The 17038-nt window shown below is 43.6% G+C and overlaps 2 protein-coding genes across 5 annotated transcripts in view; one reads left to right on the forward strand and one right to left on the reverse strand.

Moving 5' to 3' along the window:
- Positions 1-1738: 1738 nt before the first annotated feature.
- LOC146185266 (beta-1,3-galactosyltransferase 4-like) lies at positions 1739-11677 on the reverse strand. The gene is made up of 4 exons (XM_084607785.1): positions 11659-11677; positions 10422-10464; positions 8855-8942; positions 1739-3691 (listed from the first exon to the last, which is right to left on the reverse strand). Exons 1-4 carry the CDS (start codon positions 11675-11677, stop codon positions 2645-2647), a joined length of 1197 nt encoding a protein of 398 aa, XP_084463911.1. The 3' UTR covers positions 1739-2644.
- A 121-nt stretch (positions 11678-11798) lies between these two features.
- The window catches only part of LOC146185267 (uncharacterized), a 39919-nt gene continuing 34679 nt past the window's right edge, over positions 11799-17038 (forward strand). For 2 of the 4 annotated variants that reach the window (XR_014707981.1, XM_084606219.1), the window contains exons 1-2: positions 11799-11995; positions 13755-13840. Coding sequence is in view for 3 of the 4 variants with exons in the window: in XM_084606219.1 (XP_084462345.1) it covers positions 11976-11995; positions 13755-13840 (106 nt within the window). In the remaining variant the exon portion in view is untranslated. The remainder of the gene's footprint in view (positions 11996-13754; positions 13841-17038) is intronic. The other 2 variants (XM_084606217.1, XM_084606218.1) reach the window with 1 other exon arrangement.

A 17038-nucleotide genomic window follows, 5' to 3' on the forward strand; every position in this document is an offset into this window, starting at 1 on the left:
TGATTCTACATCTTGGTAGAAGCCTTCGACTGCCTGGTGATCATGACTATAATGCAGGCGCGTATGCTTGCAAACCTTCAGTTTATAGCGCTTTTTAAGTGTAATTACGATGCCTGCCACCCTCTCATTAACACTGTAGTGTTCATCTATATTACCAGCCCTGTCCTTATTGACAAGAAAACCTACTCCTAGTTCTCGTCTCTCTGGTAAACCTCGATAACATAGTACATGCCCGTCCTTGAGTACAGTATATGCCTCATTCGGCTTCCTACAGCCTCACTAAGACCTCTGATATTCCACTTCATACCCTCTGTTTCCTTCAATAGCGCTGCTAAGCTAGCCTAGCTAGCTATATGGTTCTAGCATTAAACGTTGCCAGGGTCCGTTTCCAATGGCGGCCAGTCCGGAACCAGAAATTATTAACCCCCTCCGCTGCGTTGCAGGCCTCACCGCCGCCGTGGTCCGTTGCTCCGCATCAGCTGGTGACTGCGGGTGGGGGTTTATTAGACTATTTGTGGGAGGCTGTGGTCAATTTCTGTGTGGCGGCGCGTTTAGCGCCGGGCGCTAGAAGTTGAAGTTGTGGTGGCGCGTTCAGCGTCACACGCTAATAAGAGGAAAAAGGAACAGACGCGCAGCGGCTGAATAAACCAATTTCGCTTGCGGGTTTTGTGGAAGCACCATCTTCTTTCACAACTGCATCAGGGTAGCCAACTCCTGCTCTGGTGACAGGAGTTTCGGGGGTGTTCACCGGCGTCAGTACCGCCCCAAACCTGTTGTTAATTTCATCGACACGCGGATATATATATATATATATATATATATATATATATATATATATATATATATATATATATATATATATATATATATATTTTAATTCCGGTTAATCCGAGGCACCCCGATTCGATGTGCTACCTCTACGCCACCGCTGCTACGCGAAATGTGCATCACTTCTGGATGACGCTTCCCCATTATACAAGTTATCTTAAAATTGGTCGGTTCGCTCTGTCGTTCGGTAACCTAAGAGCAATCGAAGCTGCATGAAACATTTCGAAAGTATTTTTTTGCAACATCAAAGGGGCATGTCATGATGAAGGGAAGGCGATTGTCGAAACTTCAAGCGAAATAAACTTTAAAATCGAGCAGTTCCTCTTGTCACAACGTTCTACTTATATGCAGGTATTCAGCAATATATTTAATGATTGCATAGGGGTGGCTCAGATATAGAAAAATACAGGTTCGTCATATTTGCTGTTCTGAATGCTATTGTAATGAGTGGTAGACTGCAGCACCAGATGATGCTGACAGACTGGCTGGCTGGCACGGTAAACTCTTTATTGAGCAAACCCTGCCCGTAATGAAAAATAAATTAACAGCGGCGATTTTGGCAGTTGCACTTGGTTGCGGTTAAGATAAGTATAGCCTACGTTCTTGATGGTCCTGAATTTATAAGTGGCGATGAATCTTCGCGTTTTGAGCTCCACGACGATAACTAATCTCGTAGAAGCAATTGCGCAAGGCAACGATTACTCCAGAGTAGTAAAGCCGTGTCTTGTCAGACAAGCAAATGGATAAGGCCGCATACCAGCGGCTTTCAGCAACAAACGTGATAAAAACTGACAGTCGAAAGCATCGCGGTGCTACTGATAAGACGTATAGGAGAAGTGTAGAAGCAATTCAAGAGAGCAAATATCACGTAGACTCTCGCACGCGCTCACAAAGAATCATGCGATGTGAACATCAAATTGTTTATTTGCGCATTGTTCTGTGAATCATAATATATAGACAGCATTTTAAAAAATATCGAAGTTACACTAAATTGTTTTTCACTTGACAAAGTAGATGTTCTTGCTGCGTTGGACGCATCACTGCGAATAACACACACAGAAAAAAAAATCGAAAAGAAGAGAAGAAGTGATGTTCATCTAAGTGAGGTTCATACAAAAGCGCGAGTACATAGCAGCAATGGCTACCGGTATGCTCAGAAATACCCGCGGGAACAAAAAAAAAAAAAAAAAGTAATCAAGGAACAGTGAACCACGATATCTGCAGTGTATATATAGCTATGGCTTGAAATCGGAAAGCCTGTTGACGCTGTCCCCAAAATAACTTCTAGTAAGGATTTAAAACAGACAGGCGCTGGCCTTTCAGGCCGGAACTATAGCAGTTTCAAATTATAGCAATGGGTCTATTCAAAGCGCTATTAGGCTCTCGAAACAATGTCGAAGAATATCGCGGCATCAAACACAAGCCCCTTAACATCTTCGAGCCGTACAGCGTAAAAATATGCAAAAATATTTCCGAATTCGATACCAAACTGAGTCTCAAAATTCAAAGATTCTCCAATTAACTGAAATTCTGGGTGGCACTCAAATATGTAGCGATCTTAGCGATGCGTCCACAACCTTACGAGTTTGAAAAAGTAACCAACATTTCGGGCTTTCTCATGAATATATAGCGTGACTAATTCCATTACATGAAAAAAATTTAGTCCCTATATCCCTTCCTTTTCGTACACAATTTTACAACTTTAGAAATAGACGTAAAATATGATTGCTAAAAAGGTGAATATGCAGCACATGATATGAAAATATGGAGTCCAGCCTGGGCTCAACACACTCACAAATGCAGTACCTAAAGAATGTCATCCGACAAGGAACCTCCTGGCCGATCTGCAGATTTTTACATATCCCGCCAGGATTAGGTCCCTGAACCAGTAAAGCGGGTTGCGCTCAAAGGATAGCGCTTCTTTCGAAGAGGCCACGTAGCAGCCTTCAAATTGAGCCAGATCGGTCCGACGGGCGCCGACGCTATCGGCGAGCGTGCCCGTCACGTACAGGTCTTCGGGTGGCGTGGGCGCGTGCTCCGTGGCAGCGGCATACAGTAGCGGCTCGACTACGTCAGCGGTCAGTATGTACGCGCAGCCGACGAGGTAGCCGCGGCTGCCGCTGCAGTTCCGCACGTCGCTGTCGCCCGGCGGCTCCTGGCAGGGCTGTGCGGCCAGCGGCACAAACGAACCGAACATCTCGTAGTCGCGCGAGAGCCTCTCGAAAAAGGCGTACGAGTTCCGCAGGAAGCGAAAGTCCAGGTGGCCTCCGTCGTCAACCTTGACGAGAAACTGGGCCTCTGGGCAGAAGTCCGCCTTCCACTTGAGGATCATGAGGGTGGTCAGCGTGGCGTTCTCGGGAGTCGCGTCGTAGTCGCCCACGACCACGTCACCGTAGCGCAAGATTTCCGCGCGCACAATGGCGCGCATTCTGCGCGACCGAGGCAGGCCCAGAAAGAAGAGTTGAAGAGCGCTGGTGCGACCCCTGCTCACATGCGGCCACGAGCGGTCACGCAGGATCTGCCTGAGCGCGTAGTTCTCGGGCAGCGAGTTGACGGCGACCAAGTACTGCAGGGTACCGCAGGTCCTCCTCCCATTCCACAGGTAACGGTACCCGAAGAGCGGCACTTTCAACGATTTCTCGGGATTGTTCCTCTTAATGGATGTCGGCGTCGGCAGGGAACAGTTGTGGCAGAACACGGCCTCAGCGGGAAGACCGGGTTGGAATGCGGCGCGCCGGCTAGCTGAGACTGGGAGTCGCTGACGAGAAGTGACGTCATACTGTCCCCCACCACTGAGGATGTTCGTGCTTAAGATGTTGTAGGCGAAGCAGACAAAACACAGGGTCACTGCTGACACCTGTAGCTGAAAGTGTTTTAAAGAGACGCTGAAGAAAACACCACACAATTTTTGTTATCTGTAAAAAGCGATTCCATCACTCTTTATGGCTACGCTAACACCTGCCTGGCAAAGGCACATTTTTTTTAGATAAAACGGTTACTTAAATAATTAAACAACGATAGTTGAATATTTAGATATAAAGCTGCAAAACACCTAATAATAATAATAATAATAATAATAATAATAATAATAATAATAATAATAATAATAATAATAATAATAATAATAATAATAATAATAATAATAATAATAATAATAATAATAATTGGTTCAGAGGAAGGGAAAGGCATAGTATCTGTCACATGTTGCTGTGGACACCTGAACCGCGCCGTAAGGGAATAGAGGAAGGTGGGAGTGAAAGTGGAAAGAGAGAAAGAGGAGCTGTAGTGGAGGGCTACGGAGTAATTTCGACCACCTGAGGATCTTTAACGTGCGCTGACATCGCGTCAGCGCACAGCACACGGACGCCTCTTCGTTTCGCCTCCATCGAAACGCAACCGCCCAGGTCAGGTTCGAACCCGGGTGCTCTGGCACAGTAGTCGGACGTCTTATCACTGCACCACCCCGGCGGGGCCAAAAAACCTAGCCAAGATCACAATTTTTGTGAATGGTAGCGTATCCTGGTTCCTGGTATCCACACTCAATAGAATTGAACGATGTACCTCGGTCTGCTCACGAAATCAGCAGACGATTTTTGTTTGCTTTTTTTTTTTATTTTATAGAAATTCAGTTTTCAGAAAGAGCAGCGTATTTTTTCGTAGAGTGTAGTAATCAATCCATGCAAGCAAACGCCAAATTGCCCTCAGTGGTTTGGAAGGAAAATAATAGAGCACGATATACAGTGCCGGAACAAGGAGACATTCTATATTTTAGTCATGTGCAAAAAATCGGCGGTGCCACTTCGCACCTATATAATTTGCAGATCTTCGCACATCCAATCTTTGAACTAGACCTGAACTATAACGTGGGTTTCTGGTAAAATGTCTCCTTTACCTTTCCTGCAATAACTTCGCCGCTTGACGATCCAAAAACATTTATTAACGATGGCTAAGGGTACATTCCCGCTAAAACCGAATGCGTGTATCGCCCTGCAAATTTACAACGTGCTGTCAGGAGCAAGCATTCCAAGTACGCTGTTCAATGCCGAAGACCTGCGAAGTTGTTGTCACCCCATTCACATTTTACTGGCAGTCAAGAAGATAGTTGTGCGTGCTGTCCCGTCTTTTGTCTTCTGTCGCTGTCCCTTGTCTTTTTCCACGCTACAAGTCTGCATTGTTTGTAATGTGTTGAATGCAGATGGTAGCATGGTATACGCTTTTTTGTATAATAAGGAATTGTTTTCGGACCACAATGATGATCGACTTTTTTGTTACAACGGAAGTGCCAATTCTGGGTGCGTGACTGCAACAATGCAATTAGCCTGGAAAATGTAGCTCCCTGTACGCACCTCAAACCTATGTGTACATTCTATTCGTCTCTTTCTCCACATTTTATCCGTATTAAGCACCGCCCGCCATCCAACAAAGGCTATGGTTTATATCGCAAGCCGGAGTCCAACACGTCGACCCCCCACTCCGCATCAATGCGTATCCCATCCCTATTAGCTTCCGTGTCACCCTATTTCCCGCAACATGTACCAAGGTCTTGTTCAGGGACGGCAAGTTCAGGCCAATCACTTCTTCCTTCTCTACACATACCAGGAAGTATACCGATGAGTTTCATATTATCCTCCCTACCGTCAGGCTTTTATGCTCCTTAAACCACCCTAGTAGAAATCAAGAAGAAATGGATGTGGGTATAAAAGAAGGAGGAGGACAGAAGCCAGGCTGCTTCTAACTGCTTTTAAACCACGATTCCTAGGCCGTCAACATGACACTCAATCTCCGTGCGCCCCAGGTACAAACATCTTCCTCTATTCCGCTTGCAGAGTCATGAGAGATTTCTCAACAAGCTGACTCAAGTAAAGGAAATGTGGAAATCGGTGTGAACGCGATGGCACTCGAGACTTGCTTCTCTTTACGCTCGGTGAAAGAATTGGTGGTTAACTCGAGAGGCACTTCACTGAAGAGTGGTTCAGGCTGTGAGCTGTTTTTGTGAGCTGCAGTCAGAATAGGCTCGATGACCGGCGTCTTATGGAAAAACTCAAACTCTCTCTTGTTCCGGTACATAAATGCTCACTAAGCTGCGTGACTCATATTTGAATCTTTTCTCGTAGCTTTCTATCTTCAGACAATGAACACTGAATGAAAGCTGTTTTCCCAGCGTGAGCTGCACTTTCTTGCCGTTGTGAGCTAGGCTCTAGTGGATGAGCAGTTCACGTCTGTCGTCCTTCTACGAGCATCGTTAACAGCTCGCCGTAGAGGGCGATCTGCTATTCTACGCAGCTCGAGTGGTTGTCTCACTCACAGGCAAGAAATTTGCGCCTTTTTCACCAAGGTCACTTTGGTATCACCAAGGCACAGGCTAGCGCAAGGACTCTGTTTGGTGGCCTACAGTGGTCAAAGACATCGAAACCAGAACATTCTCAAGAATGTGTCAAGATGACCAGCAACCAAAAAATTCCCCTTCGAAGCACACAGTTTCCAGAAAGACCATGACAGAGAGTTGCAATAGACTTGTTTTTCTTCTATACAAACTGGTGGTTAAACGTAACGGACTATTACTCCAGATACCCGCAACTGATTCGCCTAAAAAAACTATCATTGATTACAATGATAGTCACTGCAAATCAATTTTCTCCCGACATGGTGTTCCAGAGTAAGTGGTCTCCGACAATGGTCCGCAGTTCTCGTCCTCTGACTTCACGATGTTTGCTCAGAAATATGGGTTTAAACACCTAACATCAAGCCCGCACTACCCTCAGAGAAACGGGCTCGCCGAGGCTGCTGTGAAAATCATCAAAACTTTAATGAAAAAGACCCAAGACCTATATTGACCTTCTTATCCTACTAGTCAACTCCACTGAAATATGGCTACAGCCCCTCTGAACAATTGATGGGGAGACGGTTCAGGACAAGACTTCTAACTCCCGGAAGCCTTGTTCACCGTTAGACAGACGTCACTAAACTTCGAAATTTCGAAACCCAATACCGCGAACAGCAGCAGAGAAATTACAATAGACGACATAGCGTACGGCAACTTCTGACCATTCTGGAAGGTGATGAAGTCTGAGTTCTAGAAACGGGAAAAGTCTTGAACGTGGTGACGCCCGAAAAAGAGCCCAGGTGATATAGGATTGGCACCTGGAACGGCACTGTATGGTGAAATCGAAATATCTTATCCCTTTTCTCAACCCTGCAGAAGAAGAGAGGGACAACCAATACGACGAGGTATCTCTGTATGGCGACACACACAGTGACACATCTCCGGGAGATTCACAAACAACCTGCGCTGACGCCTCCCACCAGCACACCAGGTGTAGGCGTTCCGTCATTCCTCCCAAGAGACAGTTGTTCTGTCAGGGTAGAGGTTGTAGGCAGTAGCCACATGCAGTGACTAGGCCAGTTATCTTGGCTGCGCTCACGCATGCTCGCGTGACGCTCGCTACGGCTGCAGCACATGTCTCGCGCTTGTGCCAGTGTTCGCCTGGAATAAGCCTGTCCTGTTAGCATCTCAACAGTGGGCGATTCTTTCTCAACAACCTTGTGCGGGGTAACGTTCCCGTTTCTAGAAATTGTGAAAATCTCCTTCGATTCTGCTGCTTTCGTATAGGTTACAGTTGCTGCAGGAGCTCAACTGCTGTTTTCATAAAATAACGGCTGTCAGCAGCAGAAGTATGCGCCTCAAGGGCCTTGGTTGGTAGCGGAACAGCGTCATTGTTCGTAGGGCAGTTTACTCAAACTCTAGAGCGGATGCAACGTCTTCAGCCAAAATTTCGTCTTGAAAAGCCTGCATCTTCTCATTGAGCACGCGTGTCGTTGCAGATTTTCAGTCGCGCGTGAAAACGATTTAACGCAAGAATATTTTCGGAGCTTGATTTCAAAAATCTTTCACTTGCCTCATGACACAGCCTGGTCTGAAAAGCGCGCTGGATGATGAGTTTCTTTTCTAGGCTGCCCATGATACTTCGGTGAAGCCCTAGCTCTTCGTCTCCGGTGGGGTTCGTTGGCGGAGCTCCTGATACCTTCCTGGAGGTCCGATACCGTTCTTCCTACTAACCTCCCTAAAGGATCGATAAAAGAGCTCACGATATCCTCCCAGGTTTTGGCACCATGAATATATAAGAGGGAGGAGGGCAGACGTCTGGCCGTCTCTAACTGTTTTTGATCCCCCTCTCTCTAAACATGGCGTTCAGTATCCTTCGCGCGCCCCTAGTTCCAAACCTCTTTTTCCTCCACCTTGCTCTGCTTGCAGGCGCATCCGTGAACAGTGGGCACAGCATGTAATGCGAAGATAGCGGAATATTGTTAGTGGTAATGGACTCTATTATAAGGGGGCAATCGCAGTATAGGGCTGCAGTAAGATAAGGGATATGACGAGTGCTGCACGAGGATATTATTGCGTTCACGTTCCTCCCTATTTGTCCTGTTCACTTCTTCCATGTGTCCCGTCACTTGTTTTAGGGTGCAGCTCCATCAAAACCCAGTAGTGTGGGTTTGGTGGGAACATTTTCAAATGTTGATTGTAATCTACAGAACAACGTCCCTTGGAGAGCACTGTGACAGAAAAAGTGTTTCAAAGCACTAATTCTTCTCTATGTTTTTAGGGATAATCCTAGCTCAGCACATTATATTCGGCATGTTACTGTTGTTACTGTTGTATGTGGGCTGCTAACAATTTTCGTCGTGATATGGCTTTTTGCGTCAATACTTCCAGGTGATATTCAAACAAAGTCTGGAGAAACTAGCAAACGAACCAAGGAAAAAAAAGTGTGTACAAAATGCGAACTCTGTTTGCTGGTTTAGTCATGTTGGGAATAATGTATTCGACAAATTTCAGGACACGTTAGGATGCAAGAGGATATCTCTGAAGTTTACACACTCATCAAAAATGCAAATTTTGAAATAGCTTCATTGTTAAATCAAGTACTGACTCATAAGCATTATTTCGGCGTACTTTCTTTTGTAAATGAATATAATAAATCATCGGGCTTGAGATTTCTTTCAATAAAACTACTGAGGGATATACCTTGATCTTGTTGACTCTGTTGTACCATAGTTTCCTTTCTCGCGGTGAGCCGCAGGCAACACCGACAATGGTGCAGCAGGAGCGGTAACTGTAAGTGCACAAATTCAGAGGTTACGCGAATACAAGCAAGTCTGTCGAAAACATAGCAGTCTAGTTAAGCAGTGCGCGCCTAAGCTAGTATTGAAGTGAGTCGACTAAAAGATTTCCCCGTGAAATGAAATCAAGGGGAGTATAAACATTTCTATGGGGCAGGGAAGGGGACGGGGGGGGGGGGGGGGGGGAAGGGGGGGGGTCGAAAATGGTGAGGAAGCGGTGATCATTCTTGGTTGACAATAGTCTAAAACATGCGTTCCAAAAACTGCTATAAAATAAGGTGGTGCATTAATGAAAACGTTGGGGTGTGCATACATATTGTGTGGCAGAAGAATACGGCTTTTTGTTATCTTTTAACAGTCCCAGAAGAAAACTACGACACGCCAGATTCGAGCTTCTAGTCTGTTATTCGAAAACTGTAGAACGCATTCGATTCTTCTAAAAAAAAAATAAAAATACAGTATTTGATTTTCTGTGTGAATTGAAAAGGAGATTATTCAATCTGATATTCGAAAATTTAAAATATTCGCGCACTTCCACTGCTTTCGCATTTAGCAAAGAAACCAGTGGCCGAGATAGCAGTTGACCCGTTTACTCGAACTGATTACGTTAAACGTAATTCAGCGTTGAATTTCATCAACTTTAGATCAATTAAGAACTGAAACCAATAAAATGGTTGGTTTGAGGCGTTTAACGTCCCAAAGTGACTCTGGCTATGAGAGACGCCCTAGTGGAGGACTCGGGAAATTGCACCACCTGGGCTTCTTTAACGTGCAGTACGTGGCATCACACAGAACACGAGCGCCTTGCTTTTCGCCTCCACTGAAAAGTGGCTGCCGAGGTCTGGATTCAATCCGGCATCCTTGGGAACAATAGTCGTGAGCCGTACGCCACCCCGGCGAGGCGATTCCAATAAAATGAGCTTGTACATTTCAAGAGATATTTAGTGACGCTGTATAGGCTCTCATATTGGCTCCTGAGTTGCTTCTGAGTTGAGGTGAAGGATCGAAATACTCACAATAAGACTTTGACGAACCGTACGAAGTACATGACGTGAGGAAGAGGCGAGCCGACCAAATTCTGAAACGGAGACGCTGATTGTTCCAGCGCCAGACTCTCTTCATCTTCTTCTTCTTTGCATGTGACACGGACCGGGTGTCTCAGCGAACACTTTCAAAAATTCATAAAACTAAGCAGTTTAAACCGAAAACAAAACTTTACTGCAAATTTACTGCAAAATTTACTGAAAACAATTTACTGCAAAACTCTGCTAAGCGATTCGGGCAGCGGAAGCGAGACGAAGACGAAGGAAGAAAGACAACAACAAGCAACGACTTCAACCAATACTTCAACGTTTCCGCATGCGTGTGCTCGGGTACAATTTCACCATCTCATACACCGGGGAAAAACATGCGTACAGCAGACGTACTATCACGCAAACCACTACAGTATTCGAGTGTAGACATTGCCTCACCTGTTCAAGACCACGAGCTCCTGACAACTGAGCAACTTCCAGCCTCAGCCAATATGTTGGAAGGAACCAGAGTTGAGTTCACAAAGGATGCTGCACTCTCATTGGTTATACACTACTGTGAGACAAAGTGCCGGCAACAGAACCAAATTGGCTCCGGAAGTACGGAAATATGCAAGTGTGGCCGAAGAACTGCCCGTTGTGCAGTCTATACGCCAAGAAGTTTTGGAACAACTGCATACTGGAGTCCAGTGTGCAGTTGTTCCAGAACTAGTCGCCCGGTGGCCGGCACGATGGTTGGAGTCACAGCACTGCAATAAATTCGTGTGTGTTGTTAGCACGGGTTCATATTCCCTCGGCATCGGAACATCTAACACCTGTGAATCATTGTATCCGGCAAGGCAGGCTATCGCAGTAAAAGAAATAAAAGAACAAACAAAACCCAACATATAAAAACAAGAAAACACGAGATGAAAAGCAATACAGCGTTTCTCATTTCTTAGTTTACCTTTTATTTTCATTATTTTTTTCATACACCGAATCTGAGCATCAGCAAACAACGGCTTTCTATTTTGAACAGTCTGACAGGTTTGAACGCACTTCCATTTTTCAAACATTTTAATTCATTAGTCGATTAGCACATTTCAAATTTTCTCAATTAGCATCATCAAGCATCGGATTTTTATTGTGAGCATTTTGACACCTTTGAACCTCCTTTTCCAATTTCCTTATTTCTATTTAACTAATTTATTTATCAATTAAAATGATTGCATTACCTCGTCACCGCCTATTACACACCAATTCATCATCAATCACTATAGAACCACAACACAATGACAAGATTTTTTCACGCAGCGAGCAATTATTTCCGACTAGAACACTATTTCTGACTATTGGTGCCGAGCTCGTAGCGTTATTACGCTCGTTGAAAGGCACAATTGCACTGTGTAGCATGTGTAGAGAGCGAACTCCCCCGGATGCTGGCAGTGAATGATGTGCTAAAACAGTGCGAATGAACACTCGAAGAAACCGTTCTCTTCTATCAGCCACAGATATACGGGATACAATTTGCCAGCTTTTCGAAAGCTCGAGGCTGCTTATGAAGCACACCCGAGCAGAGGCTACTTCTGACGGCTCTCGAAATTCTGGTTTCGTTTTAGCTTAACCTGTTCTGCTGAAGGCTGTGATACACTTCCTTCAATTTTTAAGCCATGCAGAAGTTTTGTGCGCGTATTTTTACATCCAGCACCGCAGTACATATTAGCGTTAATTTTGGTAGTTTTTTTAAAACATTTAGCGGATATTTAGTTTAGCGGATTTTTAGTTTAGCGGATTTTGAGACTGGTTTGGCGGAATGCTAAACAGAAGTGGCAACGCTCTCGCGCCCTTGCGTTGCGCGCGAAAACGGTCAACGATGCGGTTGCTGCGGTTTTGCGGTTTTGCTCAGTGGCGATAGTAGCTGCTAAACTTTATTATGCTCAATATGATCCGTGTGCTTATTCGCATTCGGCATAATATGCTTCTGCCGATAAACTTGTCCTGCCGCACAGAAGCACGATGACAGAAAAAAGTAGGCTGTGAGTATCCCGATGCGTTTTCGTGCTGCTGCGAAACCTGCGAGGGTTAATTCTCACGACCGTCGGTTTGTTTCTTTTTCATGCTTATAGTCGTGTTGAGAGGCAGGCAGAAGTTATTTACTATATGCATCCTTACGTCGATCTTGCCAGTTCTCTCTGTTTCTGTGCATGAAAGTGGGCAGCAATTATATTTTCTACCCACAGCACCAGAAGGTCAGTGTTCTGTAACAACTGCGAAAGTGTCCTAAATTCTCACCGTGCGTCGATCTTTTGGTTCATGGATATTGACGCTGTACGTAGTACCTACACAGCGATCGTAACAGGCCTCTAGTTGCATATATTCCACCAGTATGCGGCCATGCCTACACACACATGCATTGTGATATTGAGTTCGGTAGTGCGCCGATTCCGCCCAGTTTTCGTGGATGTTGTTGCTTCGCGCGTTTAAATATTTTAATTGCAGCTGCCATTTTCTTACTCTTGACTGCATTCTGTTCGCAGCTTACTGCTTGTCGGCTGAAATCCAAGCTCGTCTTTTAAGTGTGGGTGTACTCTTAAATTTAAGCAAAGAACAAAAAACGGCTGGAGCTTTTTTTTTTTTTTTTTTTTTTTTTTTTTTTTTTTTGTAGCATGTATACTCGACATGCGCGGCACAGTACACATTTAATTCAAAATTGCAAGTAATCTTGACAAGCGTAAGTAATCTGGAACTTCCTTACTGTCAGCGCTAATTTAGACAAAACTTTCTTGGAAGACTGCGTGGCTTGCGAATGTAACCTGAGCAGCACCTGAGGATCGTCAAATTTTGCATTTCTTATTATGGCCTAGTAATATGTCTTGTTTTATTCCTGGTGATGTTTTTCTGATGCTTGAGTATGTGCATAAAGAAGCTTGCGGGTTTCACTGAATACATAAGGTGAAAGTAGCACTCATCTTTGTCTGCCTCTCTGTGCCTATGATGTATTGCAGCCCTTCCTAAATGATGTATATGCACCAACTAGCCCGATCTGCCTCCTGTGTTGCAACATAGGCTGTTGTACTGCAGCATAACTGAAAGTGACAAGAAAAAGTTAAGTTGGCACAGAAAGAAAATGCAATTTCATAATTAGCCGCGCATGCTACACTGAAGGTATGCATTGTTGTTCCAGCAATTCCGCTAAATCTTTGAAGGTCTTATATTGTATCTCTAGTTTTGGATTGAAGAGTAGGAATCAGTCGTGCATCCTTCATAACTTGAGTCTCTTTGGGACATTCTCTGTTAACAAAACCAGAAATCAGTGATATCAAAAATGTGTCATATGTGCATCTGCACCGTTTAATATTATACACAAACACTTCTACATATTTGGTTAACTAGATATTGACTGAAAAATAAATCTAGCCTGATTTCAGCTTCGGCTAATAACTCTTATCCATTACAAGCTGCAGCTGTGTGGAATGTGAGCAGTGTGTGCTGAAGACAGAATACTTGTCTAGAATGCTTGACTCTGTACAGTTGAATGTGAAAGCAGCTGCTGAAGCGCCATCCCTAGAAGGGCTAGAAAAGACAATGGACTGTAACAATTATAACTGTGCATGCTCACATACAACCAGTCTTCAATTTTGCATTATGCTTAGAATTTGTATGTGGACCCCAGTACCTCCAGAGTACATAGGTGATGCAATCTAGACTGGTGTTCTGCCCTCTACCGGCTTGCTCTTGAATAACTGGCTCAAGGTCAACAAAAGCATTGTTTTTTTGTTTTTTTTTTGCTTGCAGGAGTGCAGGTAAACCTGTTCGTGATGACTCAGCCATCCGGAAAGCCAGAAAGCGCCGAAAACTGTTCGAATGCAGTGTTTCAGAAGGTAATTTCTTGCACTAGGTCGCTTACATAGTTTCTCTTCTAGCATGATTGAACTGCTTGGCCTGTAATTGTCTTAACATCACTGTGTGGCTATGTGGTGGTAATACTTAATCATTATTTGTTAATTTCTAATGAAGGTACTAATTTTAAAGTCCTAATGTGTTTGGAAAGCAGCTGTATGGTACATGAGCCAAAAAACTTGGCAGTTTTATTACTGTAAGAAACTTTCAAAATGGTGTTGCAGTAAACTAAACAATGCTGAATAGCCAAAGTATCTCGCAGTCATCGCACATTGTCTTAATGTACCTGCTTGCATTGCAAAAGGACAGCCATATTGTGGAACACATTATTGCTGATATTAGTGGCACTAGGAATCGCTTATTTTATTAAAACAGAACATTCTTGTATCAGTAGGTTTTCATTCTTAGCCTACATGATACGTAAGTGTGCAAGATATTTGACCAAAGTATTTTCATAGGGGTGTGTTACATTAGAGCTAATGGAACTAATAGAGTTAGAGCTATTAGAGTGAATTGAATTAGATTTAAGCCTGTGTTGGTGCATAATAGCCATAGTTGTTTGTGCTCCACAATACCTAACAAACAGTATAAGGCAGTGGTGTGGACACGTCAGAAGCTTTCGGTATTCATATACACTATTCTTTTTCTACCGTGTTACAGCTCTTCCTAAGCACATGAAAGGTTTGTGTAAGAGGCTTGTAAATTTTGGGTATTGAATTTTATATGATGGTTATATTAAGAAAGTAATTACCTATTAGCATCCTTCCAAGCACTCTCATATGTATGGCTGTGGCGAAAATTTGTTGCACAGCTTTGTCAAGTCTATTGCATTTGTGAAAAAAATCAGGCTTGAAGTAAAAAAAAAAAAAAAAACCTGAGAAGGTTGCATAGCTTTCCCTTGTAGCCAACATTTTGGTCGGCAATTGCTTGGTTATAACAAATTGCACTTCGGGGAATGTCTCTAACCACACTGAATGAATGTTTCATGTTTAAATGTTTGCAAATATTTTGCTTAAAGCTTTGAATATTGCTTGTGGCTATGTGTTGTTGACTGTTTGTAGTTGCTTTTCTATGTACTAACAATCTATTCACTGCCATTTTTTGTACTGCATGTCTCTTTCTCATTGTTGTCATCCTGGTATGAACACTCAATTTTTTCTCATAGGTGCCATATACACAAATATATTCACATTTCATTCATCAAGATTAAAAGTTTTAGATGTGTTAAAATATTTGTGGCAGTTTTTCTCTCTCTCGATTATGGAAGGACTGTACTTTCTGATCTGATTTTCCACCATCTCTACTTACTGATAAACCAAAACATAAAGCTGGCCACAGCCTGAGAGGGAAGTTTCACCAACTTGGGCTGCATCATGTTGTTTTACTGAATATTATGTAGCAGACATCATGAATGATGCAAACTTTTGTGCTAAACTTTCTTTTTGAAGCTTCTTGTTTGGCACTGTGCCAACTCTACACAGGAGTGGCAGTTGTGGGTCTGTTTTTGTGGTAATGTCTTGGCCAAAATTATTTAGGACAAAGGGTCTCTTTAGGGTTGAGACACTAAAATTTGAGGCTATAGAAAGCCTGCTACGGGCTTCCTTTGCATGCAAGGACACTTACAGCCAAGTGTTTGACACAACAAACATTTTAAATGTTTATTAATTTGCTTGCTTAGACTCCCTAAATGCTCGTGTACGTGATAGAGGCCCATCACTAGCATGGTTGATACTGACGTCACTGGTGCGCAGCCAAAGTTCTAATAATTTCATACTATAATAAAGTGACACAAAATAGGCAACAAGACTAGAGAACATGTAGCGCACTTCACATATCAGCGAGCTGTGCTGACTGTGCAGAGTCGCTTCACTAGTTTTTCTCGGTGTATCACCGAGCTAGCCAAGCTTGCTGGCATTTACAAAGTACTTCTCATCGTCATGCTAAGCTGTGAAGGCAACATTCAGTGCGTGATCATGCTTGAGTATTGAAGGCATCCAGATGGTTGCTCGCGCAGCTACCACCATGCCTTTGCACCACTGTGCGGTGGACATCTGCCGCGGAAGGTTCGGAGATCTAGGATGTTTCTCCAGGTTGTCGGGTGGCTCTACTGGATGTGAATGTTTTTGCTCACTCCGCTTCTGCTCAGACTCGTACCAGAGCAGTTGATGTTAACCATTCATTAAACTTCATTGTTATTAATGGACTTTGACATGACATTTGCCTTGTCATCGTTGCTAGCTACCAGATCAAATATGAAGTGATTGTACAGATTACGATTGGGGCCATATTCACCATTGTCATCACTGCTTTCGTAAAAAAAAAGAGAGAGAGTTGATGTCCTCATTGGACTGGGATAAAAATGTGTCATGGTCAGCATTGAAACTGCTGTCGCTAAACGTGCTAATTTTTGCAGTTGCTTGTTTGCCTGCATTCAGACATCACTTATGTGGGAGAGCAGGGGATGAGCATTATGTCCATCACAGATTTGTCAGCCAAACATGACCAGGCCGAGTTGGCAAGCTTCCTGTGTGGTGTCATCGCTGGCCAACTCGGGGTCCAAACACCAAGACCAAAAATCATTCATGTAAAAATGCAGTATTAAATTATTCACCGGGCATACAAGAATCTTCGAGCATGTACCATGTTTGCCAGAGTATTAAGAAGTACTTGAAACAAAGAATACACAGACTGCAAATTTTGTGTGTTCATCCCTTTAGGGACAGAACACTGTACAAAATGTGTCGTAAGTTCATGATGGAAATGAACAAGTCTCGCCTTACAATGTACAGAATGAACACTCCAATATCGAAGAAATGACTATATTTATGACTTTAATTTGGCATTTGAAAATCACAAAAACTAGCTGAAGGTACCTCTTGCAGCAAAATGCTGTCATTATTAATGTACAGTCAGCAGCCGAAAATTCAGATCCCCAATTTTTCAGACATGCTTGATTATTTGGACTCTTTCATGGCGTCGCAGCATGTGCCATACAACAAATGCATATGGCTATCTAAATTTCAAACGCATTGCGACTCATTTCTCAATTTTTCGGCCCTTATTCACATTCACTGCGGTACCGCAGGCAATATACACAGTGAAACGTCATTACTCTGGCTTTAAGAGGGTCAAAAATGTGATCAAGTAAATAAAAACTTAAGCCACAAAAGAGCATTTTA

The sequence above is a fragment of the Amblyomma maculatum genome, chromosome 6 (genome assembly GCF_055883805.1).
Source record: "Amblyomma maculatum isolate TAMU_Amacu chromosome 6, ASM5588380v1, whole genome shotgun sequence".
NCBI lineage: Eukaryota > Metazoa > Arthropoda > Arachnida > Ixodida > Ixodidae > Amblyomma > Amblyomma maculatum.

Coding starts and splice junctions, on each gene's coding strand:
- LOC146185266 (XM_084607785.1), bottom strand. Junction 8,943..10,421: donor GAGCTCGTGGTCTTGAACAG/GTGAGGCAATGT, acceptor GTGCACTTACAG/TTACCGCTCCTGCTGCACCA. Junction 3,692..8,854: donor ACAGAGTCAACAAGATCAAG/GTATATCCCTCA, acceptor AAACACTTTCAG/CTACAGGTGTCAGCAGTGAC.